Source organism: Hypomesus nipponensis, chromosome 11 (assembly GCF_054491055.1).
Source record: "Hypomesus nipponensis isolate SF chromosome 11, ASM5449105v1, whole genome shotgun sequence".
In the NCBI taxonomy this organism is placed as follows: Eukaryota; Metazoa; Chordata; class Actinopteri; order Osmeriformes; family Osmeridae; genus Hypomesus; species Hypomesus nipponensis.
This window is the reverse complement of record NC_140371.1, coordinates 16,878,921-16,896,657: the sequence shown is the minus strand read 5'-3', so window position 1 is coordinate 16,896,657 and position 17,737 is coordinate 16,878,921. Positions and strand designations below refer to the sequence as shown.

The 17,737-nt window shown below is 37.3% G+C and overlaps 3 protein-coding genes across 4 annotated transcripts; 2 read left to right on the top strand and 1 right to left on the bottom strand.

The window, feature by feature from the left end:
- Positions 1-1,526: 1,526 nt before the first annotated feature.
- Positions 1,527-1,955, top strand: atoh7 (atonal bHLH transcription factor 7). Its single transcript, XM_084666985.1, has one exon. It carries the CDS (start codon positions 1,527-1,529, stop codon positions 1,953-1,955), a length of 429 nt encoding a protein of 142 aa, XP_084523111.1.
- Positions 1,956-4,869: 2,914 nt separating this feature from the next.
- On the top strand, positions 4,870-10,326 carry pkd2l1 (polycystic kidney disease 2-like 1). Its single transcript, XM_084710020.1, has 15 exons — positions 4,870-5,149; positions 5,448-5,561; positions 6,291-6,418; positions 6,631-6,884; positions 6,996-7,220; positions 7,310-7,538; positions 7,634-7,804; positions 7,893-8,074; positions 8,165-8,285; positions 8,369-8,467; positions 8,649-8,770; positions 8,851-8,968; positions 9,086-9,198; positions 9,631-9,751; positions 9,850-10,326. Exons 1-15 carry the CDS (start codon positions 4,870-4,872, stop codon positions 10,009-10,011), a joined length of 2,439 nt encoding a protein of 812 aa, XP_084566146.1. The 3' UTR covers positions 10,012-10,326.
- A 602-nt stretch (positions 10,327-10,928) lies between these two features.
- On the bottom strand, positions 10,929-17,691 carry tial1 (TIA1 cytotoxic granule-associated RNA binding protein-like 1). Of its 2 annotated transcripts, XM_084709217.1 has the most exons (13): positions 17,145-17,679; positions 16,531-16,627; positions 16,175-16,324; positions 15,985-16,039; positions 15,693-15,780; positions 14,498-14,573; positions 14,091-14,199; positions 13,909-14,004; positions 13,484-13,568; positions 13,163-13,286; positions 12,914-13,056; positions 12,504-12,542; positions 10,929-12,339 (listed from the first exon to the last, which is right to left on the bottom strand). In XM_084709217.1, the coding sequence occupies exons 1-13, from the start codon at positions 17,177-17,179 to the stop codon at positions 12,222-12,224; spliced, it is 1,215 nt and encodes a 404-aa protein (XP_084565343.1). In that variant the 5' UTR covers positions 17,180-17,679; the 3' UTR covers positions 10,929-12,221. The 2 variants fall into 2 exon arrangements, with proteins under 2 accessions (XP_084565343.1, XP_084565344.1); XM_084709218.1 differs by lacking the exon at positions 12,504-12,542 and having other exon boundaries at positions 17,145-17,691.
- Between the last annotated feature and the right edge of the window lie 46 nt (positions 17,692-17,737).

Here is a 17,737-nt window from a genome sequence, read left to right as displayed (position 1 = left end):
ATCATATTACTCCAGGAATTAAATGCTGTAATGAGACCCATAACTAATACAAGTCAATAAAGTGTTGTAGAATGTGATACTATTGTTAACACAAAATTACAAATATATAAACATTGGGATTGAACTATTAGATGAGTGCATTGGAAGATGTTTACATGTTAGGTGCATGTCAGGGTCTATGTGAAGTTGTGGATCTTTTGGAGAGGGGAGAGAGGGGGGCGCTAAAACTGTGTGGAAGGAGGGGGGATGGGTTATTGACCTGCTCTGATTGGGCCCCCCTGATTACTGAATTCACTGGTACCAGATGGAAAGGACAGACAGTCAAACAAATTATTCTGTCTGTCTCATTTCCTCGGACCACTAGACAGATCAATTATTTATTTCACATGTGGTCACCAGTATGTTTGGTACATTAATGTGTACCACATACTGTGCAACCAGAACAGATAAACTGCTGAGAAGAAAATAGAGCCACTTCTTGTATCTTAATATCTATCAAAATCTGATGGATCTCATTCTATTTTTCAATAAAATTGAGAATTGTGTCGACCCCATGTTTTACATGAGATTATAAAATATTCCATGTGTCTACCATATTGAGCTCAACATCTCAGATTAAAAAAACAATAATCCAAGCTAATGAAAGGAGTACCCAGCAGGCTGACGTTCTCTTCAAGTCCCTGGGGTTATGAGCCGCACTTACACTTATTTTCCCTCAGGCTAATCTCAGATTATCATAATTAGCAGATGAGAAGATAATAAAAGAGCCAGTGGATTATGGTAAAACTTTCCATCACAAATGTGTGGCTGAGGACCTGCTTGGCATATGCCTACTTTGGTCCACAATCCACAACTTTTTCCGTAACCTGCTGTCCAAATACAAGATAATTAGTCATTAAAACACGGAATTAAGCAATGTCTTTTGTGATAAGGACCTGTCATGATATCAAATTAATAACTAATAAAGAAATATATTACTTATGCTGTTTAAAACATGTGTTTTTAAATATTGTGTTAAACAGAGTGTGATTCAGAAATGTCCTCTTGTTTAGTTCTGTGAGTTTCAAGCATCATCATCATTATCAACAAACTGCCTTAGACAGATGGTACAATTTCTGTGTTTGCAACACATGGTTCTCAGTGAAGCCAGGGCTAGATAGACCAGCCAAAGTTAATTGGAATTTCATTAAGGGTTGTTTGCATGTGTGTGTATAGAGGGAGAGTATGTGTGTATGTTTGTGTGTCAGCATGGGTGTGTTCTCCAGCAAGCAACATTGAAGAGGGGGGCTTGGGGGAGGGGATATACTGCACCTGCCACCACCTGTTCATCTCCTTGTTCCTATAAAAGACGACTCCTCAGTCTCCCCAGGAGCAGAGACACTGAAGCCTCTCCATCTAAACAGAACAACCACACCTGGATTTACCATCAATTTGAAAATATCGCATAGCTCAATTGAAGCACTTTCTTTTATAGTTTGAAAGAAAACAACTGTGGAAAGAAAACATTGGAATTGTGACTCAAAAGTATGATGTCCTGTCAGCAAAGTTGTTCTGACTCTGGATCTGGATCTGAGTCTGATGTCAAGAGCCCAGAAAAGTATGAGAACACCACAAGGAGAAGGATGGCAGCCAACGCCCGTGAGAGAAAGAGGATGCAGGGCTTGAACACAGCCTTCGATCGGCTCCGTAAAGTGGTCCCTCAATGGGGTGAGGACAAGAAACTATCCAAGTATGAGACGCTGCAGATGGCCCTCAGCTATATCATGGCCCTCAATCGGATCCTGACGGATGCAAGCAGGCACACTGCCCCCCACAGGCAGTGGCTGGATCTCCAGTTTGACTGTGTCCAGCCTGAGAACTATCCTTGCCTTATGAGGTACAGCTCTCCAGATGAAAATGAATATATGCACTCTTCATTTCCCTACCAGTGTGATGGCCTCCAAGTGCCATCCTGAACTGGATGGATACATTGGAAAACAAATCTGTCAAGCTCTTTGAGGTGAATGACCATGTATGCTTGTTAATGATACAGGCTTTGCTCCAATATTGGGGTTAGTAAATACATCTGTATTGATTTTATTTATAGATATATTTTCTGAAAACTTTTAGTTGTTTTTTACTTTTTGAAAAAACAGTTGGATTTTGTCTTACTTTTAAACTTTCAAAGTTTGTGTCAACTTGTATACATAATTTATTGTGCTCATAATTTAAACTTTGTGTATATATTCCATATTTGTATGAACCCTTCCAATCAGGCCTTGAAAAGATGTGGTGCAATTTTAGATGGATGGCAAGTCATTGTTTTCACAATGCATTTGAAAAATAGTTTGATTGTTGTTATTTTTTATCTACTGTTGAACCAGGAAAAACATATTGTCAATGAGTATTCAACATTCATTTGTATAGTTTGAAATACCTAAGCATGAAAATAATGATTTTTGTACAGTGACCTAAATAAAACTCTATTTTGTTCAGTATAGTTTTAGAACTGAAATAAACATAATTTTTTAATGAAAAAACTAAAAACTTTTGTGCTTGTTTATCAACTCCAACATCTCACACATACTGCAAGTGTGGATTGTTCCAATGTATGAAATAAATAACATCATAAATTGTGCGAGGACATCCTTCAAGAATCCCCCAAAGGGTAATCATCAATGATTCAAGTTTTCAGTTCAATAAATGGGCTCCCAGAAAAAACTGTAACCATGGGCATGGTTGTCACCCAAAGGGTGATCTAGGAAAACTAGAGGTGTTATGCTTGTCTTTTGTTTTGATGTGTCATATTCTTAGTAAGCGTGATGCCAAGTCAAATATGTTGCTCTGTCTTGCCCTGCACCCTAATGGGTGTGCTTCCCTTTTGTCCTAAGCACCTGTGTTGTGAGATAAGAAGGAATTACGTCAACTGTGGACCAAAATATATGGACCCAAGTGGTGCACTAGATGAGAAAGCTGCTGGCACTAGTTTATGGAACACGAATGAATTGGACACAGAAAACTTTTTCTTAACGTAATGTTATATCATTTGATATTATCACTACTACTACTACTACTATCTGACCACACTTAAATTTGGGCTGTATGATCATTCTGATGTCACGTAACCCTGCATTAGGTCATAAAACAATCTGACAGTACATTACAGCAACAAAAAGAAGATATAATGCCACTTCAACATCGAATACTGATGTGTGGACAAGTGTTTGTAGGCAAATTAGAAAAGGTTGCCATTGTGGCACAAGCTGCAGTTAATTAAAAAAAAAGTATTTGTTCCAGACCCTGCCAATGCTTCAGTGAAGAAGGAGGAATTATACTCTATTGTTGAGCAGGGGGTGTACATAATATCTCTGTTCAGAGGAACTGAAGCGTGAATTTCCATAGCTGGACAAGATGCATCGAGGATAAGACATCTCCATCAAAGCGACAATCTACAACAAACCTCCTCGCTACTGTACCTTTAGCACTTCATATTTTGTGTTTTAGTAAGGCACGTGTTTTGTATAGTACAGTCAATAGTCCCCAAAATGAGTTGTTTCACAAGTTTTCCCCAACAAAAAATAATGAGGTGTGCCAAACCTGCTACATTATATATCCTACAGATGGCCATCCGTAGTTATATGCTGTGTTGATTGTTTGCATACTTAATGTATGCTTTTTGACAATTGGCTCATCATCAATGTATGCAAAGCTAGGTCAGAACTAGTCAAAATATGTATACTAATGAGATGGGGCCTATTATATTGGTCTTTGGGAAGGACATCAGAGACACTTAACCTTCCCTCTGGTTTAGCCACTACAGTCACATGCAGTCAAGAGTTAGGTCTAGGATGGAATTGAAATGTAGTTAATTAATCTTCTCTGCAGGATAATTTTTGTATTGAATGAGTGGTTATACAATGTAACACTGCTTGTAGACTGTGGGCCTACCTCGTGTCAGCAGATTGTATTACATAGGTATATATTTCTCTACAGAAGACATAAAATTGGTCTGAATGTGTTGTCTACAAGAGACATTTTAATCGTGTCGCAATTTTTGGTAGCTTTTTGGTAGCTAACATGTGCAATCATTTTATGATTGCACATGTCATCTTAAACAGACAAACACGGTTTACAAAAGCAAACTTGACGCAAAAAAAAAAACGTAAAATATTTTTTGCACCTACGCTTAGAAAGTGTAATGACAAACTTCAGGCTGTTCACTGAAAATGCTGTGAGTGAAGATTGATAGATTATGTTGGCTGGCTAAGCATACCTGTTCAAGGGGAAATTGCCACAATGGTTAGTTTAGACCTTACAATTTAAATATTCAACCTACCAAACGCTATGTTTCGTTTTGAGACAATGCTTGTGATAACTCTGTTGCATGTTTTGTATCTGGGTCAATTTAAGGATATATTTGAGAGGATATATCTGAGACAAAGAGAAATGTGTCCTCATAAAGAACATATTTCTTTGAGCCTCTTCTCAAAGAAGATATTTTAATTCAATTTTAGGATGTGGCACAGTAACATATGTCGACTTCATAATACAGTAATAAATAATATAATCTAGATGCAAAATATAAAACAATACACAACGGCCATATAACTGTACCAAAAATGTTATGAATGATATAGGCCACTTTTCTGCCTTTTTATTACGACCCTTATCACACATTCGTTTTCATTACACAATGCATTAACGTGCAGATGGTGCTCAATAGAAATACACCGCTCCTCCCTCATCACTGTTTATGTCCTCCTCCCTTTTTGTCACCATCCCTTTAAAGCCATCTCGCCAACAGGTGATGTTCAAATCTGCGTCTGCCGCACTGGGATCTTTATTAGTGTATCAACATTCTCTTTCCCTGATTTCAAGTTCATTCCTAGCATGAAGCGACTAAATAACCGGGCAGAGAGCCACCTGAGTGGCCAGGTGGAGTGTGAACTGGATAGTCTAGGGAAAGGTTCCTGGGTAAACCAGGGCTACTGTGGCTCTCCTCCACCCCTGCCTCGTGTCATCAGCACTGTCTACAATCCTCAACCCCACTTCCAGGGCTCCTTCAACAGCATGAGCAAGCTGAACACCCCAGACTCTTTCCCAGTCAAGCCTGATCCGCTGGACGTGGGGGTGGATAAGACAAGGCCTGGCTGCTGCTCTTTCTTCAAAGGTAGGAACTGGTTCAATGGTTGTTTTCATTTGCGTTTGTTAAATCCCTGTGTAGTGTGATGTTATAGGGATCAGGTTTGTAATGGGATGTCTTTTAAACACCTGACATCATCACATTACACCATTTAACTTAAAAAGGACAATTATCAATATGCAAACTGAATAACTTACTCTTGTATGTAATTTGTATTTATATTTGAAAGGGGTAATTGACCTTCTATCACTTCTCAGACTTTGATACAGCCTCTTGTTTATCTCCATTCCTATATTTTGTTTGACCACTGTTCTGTTTGATGTAGGATTGTGGGGTACAGCTCTGACTGAGAACACTTCAGGCAACAGAGAGCTGTTTATTAGGACGACCCTGAGGGAGTTACTGGTCTATGTGTTTTTTCTTGTGGATATGTGTCTCTGTAAGTATATCAGCAATGTGTTTTAACCAAGTTGAGAAATGTATTTGTATGCAATTATTGTCCTGTTATGTTTACTTTGGATAATGTATAGCTTGAGTACAATTACAAGGCAATGTAATATGAGATGAAAATGTTGAAACGCCAGTAGATTTTGGAAATTTATGATTTTAATTCATGTTGTTATAATGCACAGATCAGGTAACATTTTTTCCTTAATGTAGACTATTCGTAAATACACGAGAAATATACATCACCATGACCTTTTTGTGTTTTCTCAAACTGTTACTGTCATGCGAAATGTTCATTTATCATGATCGGTTTATGCTTTAGTGCTCATTATAAAATGCCCACAACATCCTCGCTGGCTGAAAACCATTGTCCTGCTAAACATTTTCTCTAAAAGGAACACACGCACTGCCCCTGCCTTTCACTGATAAGAGCATTGGCTCAAGCCATTGTTTCTTTGTCTGTGTTAGATTTACATTGTTTGATGAGGGTATTTGTGTCAGCCAGTGTGCTCTCTCTTCAAACAAATTACCAGGTAAATCTGGCCTCTTTGACTCCTGTGATGTGAACAAGGCTAAAGGACAAGTGCTGAATGAGGAGCGTGTCTCATTCTTCCTTTTCTTATCTTGAACATTTGAATGGACAACATTTTAGCCAGAGCCTGTGCAAAGGTTGATATGCATCACTGGCTGATAATAACAATGTAGTTGTGTTGTCTTTCAGTGACATATGGTATGACCAGCTCCAGTACCTACTACTATACTAAAGTCATGACAGGCCTGTTTGTGAATACACCCAGCGACAGCGGGGTTCAATTTCAATCCATTAGCAGCATGGCTGACTTTTGGACTGTGAGTAGTAATTCTCGTTGCTTATACGTATGACTAAAATAACAGTGTTTCACAATCGATCAATTATCAATTAATCAATCAGTGTCTGCATAAAATGTAATATTCATTGTTATTTTTCAAGACAACTATAAAGCACAACACCGTGAGTCCATTAATTTTTCATAATCAGTTTCACAGCTTCAGTTTTTCCATAACCTCTTTGAATAAAACAGTATGCCCAGGGCCCTTTACTGGATGGACTCTACTGGACCAAGTGGTACAACAACCAGTCCCTAGAGAATGGAGACCAGTCCTTTATCTACTATGAGAACCTGTTGCTAGGAGTGCCCAGGATGAGACAAATCAAGGTAAAGAACAACTCCTGCAAAGTCCACAGTGACTTCCAGAACGAAATCACAGGATGCTTTGATGTCTACAATGAGAAGAAAGAGGACAGCCTGGACTTTGGCCTGATTAATGGCACAGCGTGAGTTTAACATTTTAATCGTTTTTATGTTTTGTTTATTGTTTTGAATGTTTGGTGGGAATTGTATCTTTATCAGAAGCCATGTCTAGTATTGCATTCCTGGTTTTGCAGTTGGCAGTATCACACCGAAAAAGAGATTAAGGGGTCGGCTCACTGGGGGCTGCTGACCACCTACAGTGGGGCGGGCTACTACCAGGACCTTGGCAGAACCAAGGAGGACACGGCTGCAGTCCTGGCAGAGATGATGAGCAACCTGTGGTTGGACCATGGGACTCGGGCAGTGTTCGTTGACTTTTCCACATACAACGCTAATATTAACTTGTTCTGTGTCATCAGGTAAATGGAAGAATGAACAGTTACATCATTTCAGATATTTTCTTAATTGTTCAGAATGGTCTAAACAGTGTTGAATTTTTTTTCTGCAGATTAGTGGTTGAATTTCCAGCCACTGGTGGAGCGATACCCTCTTATCAGATAAGAACAGTCAAACTGATTCGCTACATCACCTACTGGGATTATTTTATAATTGGCTGTGAGATGGTGTTCTGTTTGTTCATTTTCTACTATATTGTGGAAGAGATTCTTGAGCTGCGGATCCACAAGTTTTCCTACTTCAAAAGCATCTGGAACACTCTCGATGTGGTTGTCATCATGGTAAATTGAGTAGATAAGGAATTGCAAATGAGGGACAAACTGACATTTCATGTTCTCTATAAAAATAATAAAATATATATTTTTTCTTTTTACAGCTAGCAATTGTTGCTATTGTCTTCAATGTTTTTCGCACCATTAAAGTGGATAAATTACTTGGCACACTATTGCAGAATCCGGATATCTATGCAGATTTTGAATTTTTAGCATTCTGGCAAACACAATATAATAACATGAATGCAATGAACTTGTTCTTTGCTTGGATAAAGGTAGGTCTGAAAAAAGATGCATAAAGATGTTATATTGTGTTACAAAAGTCGTGTCCAAAAAACTAAATGTCCTCTCTTGTTCCTGTAGGTTTTCAAGTACATCAGTTTCAATAAGACCATGACTCAACTGTCCTCTACACTGGGGCGTTGTGCAAAAGACATCATGGGCTTTGCTATCATGTTCTTTATTGTGTTCTTTGCCTATGCTCAGTTGGGTTATCTGCTCTTCGGAACAGAGGTGGAATCCTTCAGTACCTTTGTCAAGTGCATGTAAGAGAAGTTTTCTGACAACATATTTGAAAAATGTCTTCAGCAAGATAACATTAAAATAATTGATGCTTTGTTATTTTCAATCTGTAGTTTTACCCAGTTCAGGATCATTCTTGGAGATTTCGATTACGATGCAATTGAGCGAGCCAACAGAGTCCTTGGGCCCATCTATTTTGTCACTTATGTGTTCTTTGTCTTCTTTGTGTTACTTGTAAGTTACATTAATACACTTTCTATTTAGCTACAGAAAAAAGTGAACAGCGTTTATGTATATGCTATTGATTTGTTCCCCAGAACATGTTTTTGGCCATCATTAATGACACCTATTCTGAGGTAAAGGAAGAGCTTTCATCCCAAAAAGATGAGCTGCAAATTACTGACATAATCAAACAGGTAAATTGTAATATATATATATATATATATATATATATAAAAACTATAAATGTATATATATGTATGTGTATATATGTATGTATAAATGTATATATACATATATACACACATACATGTTAAATATCAATATTTTACAGAAATATTTGACAGAAAATATTTTTACATTATATCTGTTTTTCAGAGTTATGCAAAGACATTTATGAAACTAAAACTGAAAAATGAGAAGATATCAGATGTCCAAAAAGCCCTGAATTCTGGATCCAAAGAAATAGAATTCAAAAACTTTAGAGAGACTCTTAAAGAGTAAGTCTTCACCCTGAGTGAACTAACACTAACCTTTCAATTATGGTATTCAATTTGATACTACTATGTTAACCCCTCAGGATGGGACATGATGATCATGAAATATCTGACGCTTTCTCCAAATTTGACTGTGATGGAAACAAAATTCTGGACCAAGAAGAGCAAGAGAAAATGAAAAGAGAACTAGAAGATAAAAGGGTAAGTGCACAGAGAACACTACAGAATACAATAATAAAAGGTAAATTCTGGATCATGTAAAAAGATCATGAATGTTTGATGAACCAAATACATACATATTCCTCTTGTCACACGCAGGATGCTCTTAGTGCTGAGCTTAACAATCTTGGACAAAACTATGTTAATGGTTCCCTGGAGAAACCTGACAATGAGCAGAAAACAAAAACAGTGGAGCAGGAGGATTTCCAAAAGTGCGATGAGTTGAACATTTTAAACATTTCTTCTTATTTAAAGAAAAGGCTCTAGACACATTTGACCATCAAGAGTTTGGCAGCAAGTTTGACATAGTATCATGCAGCAGCTGCTTTGACCTTTTAGCACCAAATATCATCAGTTTTCTCAGACCAGACCAGCTTTCTGATTGCCATATAGACAAACAACAACCAATCTCTTTTAGCACTGGATGCACATTCACCTGTGGATACATTTTGTGGTGACCCATACAGTTTGCATGATAGTAAAGTTACTGAATAGGCAATTTAATACCTATGGAAAAAATGTATAAAGAGTTGGATGCTATGATGTAGTACTGTATACGTCACGCTGTAATTGTACATAATGGCAATGTACATGTGTGTAAAATCCTTTCTAGGGACCATCATTTCTTTCTTCTCCTATTGTAGATTGGTCAGACAGGTTCTTCATCTTGAAGGATTTGTAGCAGCCATTATGGGGAAGCTTGACTTGGTTGTGGAGAAACTGGAACTGCATGGGTGGAAAAAAGGCACAGAAACAGTGATTAAGGTAGGTGTTAAAATACAGGATGTGTGTATACGTATACATTGTGTTGCGCAACCTCACAATTGAGTATCAAACTTCTAAGACTTTGTGTCAATTTCTAGAGTGAAAAGACTGCTTCAGATGGTAAAATTCAGGTACAACTCAACAGAGGAATACGCGCAGAGACATCATCACCATGGAGTGCCACTATTCCTGTTGGCCAGACCACATATGATGGTCAGAATCCTGTCAAAGGCTGGCCCAAGGCAAACAGCCATATGTAGCTTAGTGCCAGAACAACAATTGTGAGAAGAAAAGCACAACATAACCAATAACACTTAGGAACAACGGTGGCATACTAAGGTGAGCAGTATTAAACTCGTATGCTGTACTCTTACACCGATTACTGTTGTAACGAGACAAATTTTAGTTAGTTTAGTATCACTGTTAAAGTAACAAATATTTACATAGAATTAAAATTCGAGAATACCCTCGATAACTAATAACAATACATAAAATTCAACAGAAAATCATACATAAATCCAAGCAATTATATTAGTCCAGATAGAAATTGCACAATACTTGCATCATATACTTGGGCAATGGGAATACTATGAATTATGATGTACTGTTAGAATAAGATAAAATATTTGCATACTCATGTATATTAAGTGTCGACAACATTGTCAATATAATTTTCTTAACAGATAGTTTGCAGCACTTAACAAATTATTATAAATTACATCTGTGTATTTTATTTATGTTGCTATTGCTAATCCGTGTTGGGCTTTTAAATAATTATTATTGTCAATTCAGGCATTGATCTCTGTGGTTGATGTTAGGTCAAATTAAGTACAATATTATCAGTGGTTCAACCGAAAATCTGACTCAATAGACGTGTTTAATGTACTAGTACATTAGGTTTAAATGAGGCCAGGTTTGAGAAAATAATATTAACATTGGAACATGCAGTTAAGATCTAAATTGCTGTTACTATATAGTGCGTGGTGAAGCCTAATTAAGACACTGTCTTTTGTAGCACGTGTTGTTAATAAAATAAGTCTGATCAATGATTGTGTGTGATACATGGAATTAAAAGCGTATATTTTTTTAATCGTCACATGAGTATCAAGATCTGTCAACAGACTTCTAGAATTGCAGAATATAAAACCTACACACACACACACACACAGACACTTGGTTAGACATAGTTTCAAATCATTGTTTTATTTCAGATCAATTTCCATTTTTATTGAAAAGAATTTACTTACACCTTTCTTAAAAGCAAACTTACCCAATTACATTCAATGCTTTAAGCAACCAAGATAATACAATTCAAAAACGTGCAATTCAAACTCAAAACCCACTTATCTCAAGCTATTATATGGAAATGGCACACAACCTCATAGTTGGGACAACCCTTATTGGAATATAGAATCTTGTCTTCTAAAGAGCTTGAGGTAAAAAAAAAAAATAATGAAAAAAAAAGGTGGCTGTAACTGACTTAAGTTAAGGCTTCATTATAAATCATACAGAACATATTTTATAAGCCTGTTTACACCAATCTACCGTCTAAGTACAGTATGTACAGCGTTGGGTTTGTGAAACTTGTGATTCTATAAAAGAGCACATGCTTAAAAACTCTTTCTACATACAGTACGCAGCAGGGGTTATATACATAGTTGGCCTTCTTGACCTGTCCCAGAAGTGACATTTGTAGATATAAGATGATTAAAGAATTATACTAGTATTTGCATGTCAAAAAGGAGCGCAAAGCAACTGATTGATTATTAGGCTATACATGATGGCATAATTTGCCTTATTATTTACAAAAGAAGATCAACCCCAAAAGAGACATTTTTAAAAATTCACTCAGCAGAACAAAATGCTTGAACTAAACTTTATACTAAAAACAATTTACACATTAGAGCATTTTCCAGCTCACAATTGGCTCCTGTTTTCTGAGGATGAAGACATGGAAAATATCGACTTCCTCACTTGCATCATATGTCATATAGGGACATGTTTTAATAAAGCATATTGCACCTTAATACATCTGATAAAACACCCTCAATTGGGAAGGAGAGCGATTGTTCATTATTAAAATAATTTACCAAACACTTTAAGAAAGTTTCTAAAATGTTTACAGTGCTATTTCACACTGAGGGTACAAATACTTTTAAATCTGTTTTAGGCTACATTAAGTGGTAAACGTAACTCATCAAAAACATGATGATCTCTCCTATAAAACACATTAAGTTAGTCCAAGTTCTTGAACTTACGATTTGTTGAAATCTAGCCAAAACATTAGCCAGGAAACCCCCCACCCCCTCTACACTACCCATCCATATAAATAACTTTGTTTCCCTCACATATTAGAGATAAGACACTGCCTCTGATCTTTACTGGGTGGGAGGCGGTTCCAGATTTACATACGATGGGTTGTCCACTGATTCCCTGGAGCAGAAAGACTGTGACTGATGTGAGAGCCTGCTCACTGTGTCTGGTAGCCAGTCATGCTGAAGTTGGCCTGATTGGGCATCACAGGACCAGGCTGGGGTTGCGACTGTGGGGATCCAAAACCTCCCATCCAGCCTGGAGACTGAGACTGCCTGATAGGGAGAATATGTGCAAACACACACACACACACACACACACACACATCAGAACACAATACAGAGAGAGAGAGACAGACAGAAAGAGACAGACAGACAGAGAAAGAGAGAGCGAGAGGGTGAAAGATTTGCTGGAAAGCTGAGATAAATAAAGTTGTCACCTTGAAATATTTTGTGCGGCTGCTGCCAGAATGGAGTCCCTGTGAATGATATAGCATTTTAGTGTGGCCCTGACATCAAACCATTGTACAGTACTAAAATTGGGCCTTGATCGTATTGTATACTGTAGGTGAGGTATAGGAAGCTAAATGTAAAAAATATTCCCCAATGAAAATTTGGGGACATGCAATCCAATCAATTTTTTGTTATTATATTTCTACATGGTTTAGGTTGTTCAAGCTTTATACTAGAAAAGTTTACCAAAATATATTGGTAATTGCATACATTTCTCTTCTCTACACTAGCAGAAACCCTGGTCAGGAACTTGGTCGAACTTGAATGAGTCAACTTGTGGTGTATAATCAAGTCTGGTATAATCACTGTGTATGATTAAATAAATGCTCCAACTCACTCTACACCAAATCCTTGTTGATTCCATGTCTGGCCGTACACACCATAAGAGGGCACCTGCCACCCATTTGTAACATACTGTTGGCTGTACTGCTGGGGGTTCCCATACATTTGATTCCACTGTCCCCACTGACCATATTCCATCTGCACAAAGACAAAAACGTTTTGTCAACAAGAATAAAACTGAAGCAAATTAAAAATTAATAGCTTAAGTAACTTTAAGACCCCTTTTGTAGGTGCTTCACACTACCTGCTGTACATTCTTGGACATGTCAGGAGATTCTTTGCCCCAGTAGCATTTAACAATGTGACCTTCGATGGTTGTTCCATTCACTGAAACAATTGCATGGGCAGCACTTTCGTGTGACGAAAACCTTAAAAAGAAATATGCTTTCAGCAGGGTTCTGTAATCGCAGTATACCATCAGCACAAAAAAGGAGACTACATGCAAACTATATATATCCGGCAACTTTAGCCCATGAAAAGTATTTGCTGATTATTAATCATTGAGTCCTAAGCTGTTGCCACCTAGGGGCAAAAAATGACTCTACATGCTTTGGAAGATAATTACCTGATGAATGAGTAACCTTTCTCTGGGAAAACTCTGATTTCCATTATCTGACCAAAGGGCGAGAATGTCTGTCGCATGAGATGTTCTTTAAAAAAACAAAAATAAATAAATAGGTAAGGTCATTGCGAGTGTAGAAAGGTTATTAGTATAACATATACATTTTTTATCAAATTATTTTGTTTTACCTTTTGTAAAACAGCACTGTTAGCACACTAAATACAATTGCCGCAGCATTATTCTTACATTGTTAAGTAGACAAAATGTACTTCATTATCAGTGTCCAAATGAAAAGGGTGTCCAAGTGAAAAGGATTATATAAAAAAAATATAGGTTTCTCCCAAAAAATTACATAATCAATGTACTTATTCAGCGCATTATACCCCTGAATGTAACTAAATTTCAAAATGACAAAAGGAAACACTTACCTGATAGTCCTGACTGGATTCCTCCACAATACACAGTGCAGTTCTGTGGACTAGACAGATTGACCACATCTTCAAACCTCAGCTGCTTCGAGCCATCTGACAATCAAAAATGGAAGAAAAATGGATGACAAACTTACTTCTGGCAACACTTTGAGAGTGGTAGACTTTTCCTTGTAACTTACTATCAGGCACACTTTTGGGCGCTGGTGGCTTGCGGGTGGCCCAATTAGTCCTGATCTGACGCCCTCCTAACCACTGTCCTCCCATGTGCACTATGGCATTTTCAGCATCCTATTAAAACACAAAAGACAATGTTTCTTTTCCAAAACTATGAATCACAAAACGTACTAGAGACCTCTGATCTGTATTCTACAGTAATACATCAATATTACATCGATATTTCCATTTCAATAGTTAATGCTTAATTGTTTGCATATAACAAATCATATTTGATATTATCTGATAAACATAACTAAAGTCAAATTTGTTTGTGAATCTATGGTAGTGTATTAAATGACATGTGATGTACTAAAAGTAGGATAGTAAACAGAAATAACCTTCATTTCGTGTTCCTGTACTGGAGCCTTACCAGTTTGTTATAGAAGGACACAAATCCATACCCCTTAGATTTCCCTGTAGTCATGTCCTTCACAACACGGGCATCCCTGCAAGAAAACATCAAAGTAGCTTCAGAACACTTGCTGCATTACACACGTCAAACTAAAAGAACCACACGCACAAACACCCACACAGAGGCACACACACACACAGACGATCACCTATACATGTATTCTCCTATGTTAAAATCTACCGTAAAACCTATACTGGCAACTTGAAAGCAAAGCAGCATTTTAAAACACCATTACAAAGACATGCAACCTACACTGCTGAGTTAGCTGTTTTCATATTCATTTTCAATAAAAGGGATCCCTGCCATTAAATAGTTCATTAAAATCAATATTCACTTATTTTACAGTCTGAAATCAGCAAGTCAGAAAGCAACAATTTTTATGTATTACCATGCATTCCTAGCAGTTACTGATGGTATCCTACCAATAGAAATATATTAAAATATCAAAGAGAAAAAGGAATTAAAAAGGCATACATGGCCTGTTAACAGATTTCGTTATTTTTCCTGGTCAATTCTTTACCACCAATATGGAGTTTGGGGAGCTGCAAATTTTGAAAAATTGAAAATTTTCAGAACTTTAGGAAAGGAGCATTAAGCTATCAACAATACTAAGCAAACCAAAATGAGACAATTTACATTGGCTAAATCTTGAAAGGAATACTCGGAAACTGGAGTGTATTAATAAGTTATGTCATCACAAATTATCTGCAATAAATGGAAGAAACAGAATAAATAGATGAGGAAAAAAAAACTACATCTGAGTTTCAGGTGTGCACTGTTCCTTGCTGTTAGCCTTCAAGCTCCTGTCCAATCCTATGAGCATTTCTGTAAAATAACCAGAGTGCTATTACTTTACTTACTCAAAACTTCAGAAGCTGAAAGCTTTTCATTTACACACAAGCTTGTTCTGCCACTGCAAATTGCACATTAAAAAGTACTTACCATTTCCTAAATATATCAATAGCAAAATAAAGATGTCTGGTGAAAAAATTACAATGTGATTTATCCAAATGTGTCATCTAATGCCTAATTTCTCTTTACCAAAACTGCTTTTATATTCTCCTGTACATCTTGTAAAAAGTCCTGCATTACTGTAGGTAGAAAAACATATTAATGAGCAAATTCAAGTTAAGTCTTCCCATTTAAAACTTACGAGATTTTCCCAAAAGGTGCAAATGCGGCTTTGACATCCTCCGTGGTGATCTCAGGGCTCAGATCACCCACAAAAACATGGAAATGATCTGAAATGACCAATACAAATTTGTTAACCATTAGTGCTAAAGCACACTTGCATTTCTGAGTGAATTTGACAAATTACAGTAATGGCACTTAATAACACTTGCTTGCATTTGGCAAATCTATATAACTAACGGCCTCCATAAGTTGTATGAATAGGTCTGGAGGTTTAGTACTGGCCAACAATGACTAGGGCATAGGACACTTACTGGATGTGTCCTTCTTTTGGCTACTTGGAGTGGTGGCCCAATTGACCTTCACTTCCTGGAAGAAGAAAAAATATTTCACATAATCAAAGTCTATGGCCAATAGATATTTTAGGAGTAATGAGGCAGGTGTTAGAAAGTGTAACACCTTCTTACATTTGTATTTCATAATAAATATATATATATATATTACCTTTCCTAATATTTTCCTCCCATTCATGGCTGCCAGAGCAGCAGCAGCGTCTCTATGTTCGTAGAACTCCACAAAACAATACGGATCGTTACTTGTTTGCTGCAAAACGGAAAACCCGACAGAAGAATTCATCCTCCTGCTATCGGGTTGCTGAGAAAAAAAAGCCAGGAAAATATATTATAGCCCAAAACATGATCACTTCTGCGTGTTCAATTTTATCATGTCCCAGGTCTTGATCAAATGTAAGAAACAACATACAATTACAGTAGTGCAAGATAATGGTTTTTAATGACCGTGAAATCCAAAACAAAAGGCAGTTAGTTTACATATTTGACATGACAAACTGATTTTCTTACCTCAGTGATCATTTTACAACTTTTGCAAGGGCCTATCTGAGTGAAGAGTTGGAGTATCAGAATTTCTGTTACATCTCTGGAAAGGTTGCCAACATATCTAAGAGAGAAACAAAAGCGGGTGGAATGAATTAGGTGTGATTTTTTGATCAGTTTATGACATAGAAAGTACGTACAGGTAGGGTAGCAATAAATATATGCTAAGTGAGGTGTACTTTGTTCCGCTATTGTAGTGGCCGTCTGTCTTGGTGCTAGCCACACTGGCTAGTTCCAGCAACAAGACCAAGATGACAAGCTAATGTCGTTGGCATTTGTAACAAGAGAACGAGTGATGCTTTGTTCGAAATTACCCTAGTAGCTGGTTAGATAGGTAAAGCTGAGGCTAGGGGTACATTTCCCTATAAATATATAATTCCGATAGTAGCAGGCTAGCGTGTGTGGCTCTGACTGGTTCGTTTGACTCGCATGGCAACCTAGCTTGCTAGATTAGCTAGCTAGTTACTTGGGTTAGCTACTAATATTCCAAGAACATTGCAGGGTGATATACTAGCTAGTTTGCTAGCTAGCTAGCCAGCTGGTTCCGTGACACTGACAACAGTTTTGTAAGCATTACTTACAGAGTTTTGGGATGGCTTTCGTCTTCCATGCTCATGCAGAGATATTCAGCTGTGTCGACTATTCTGCTAATAACAACTAGCTAGGTGATCCTGGTATTAATTATTTCTTAGAAGCTAGTCCAGCCAGCTAGTAGAAAATGGCGCAAATCAGGTAGGGAAGATATGACGAACGTGAAAGTGCCATTGCGCATGTACAATGTCTGGAATTTGGAGTTACTACACTATTACTATTATAATAAGTCTACAAAACACATTCCAGTAACATCGGATATACAAGTTATGAAATGGGTAAAGCGTGTAGGTATTGTGCAGGACGATATTGTGGCCTTAGATTCGAAGCGGTTTTGGTGCACGTCTTATAAACGAAACGTCTGTTGACACGATACAAGATTTTTACGGACCACCACAAAATACCATGGCCATTTGCGAAATAGCTTAATAATACATTCATAATACAATAATACATTAATTAAATTGTAGTTTAGCTGCATTCCAAAGAGTTATTTTGTGAAACATTGTAACATGTTACAAGAAGGACCTGGAACTTTCCATGTATAGGGTGAAACACATGTCACTTAGAGCTTTTTCCACGT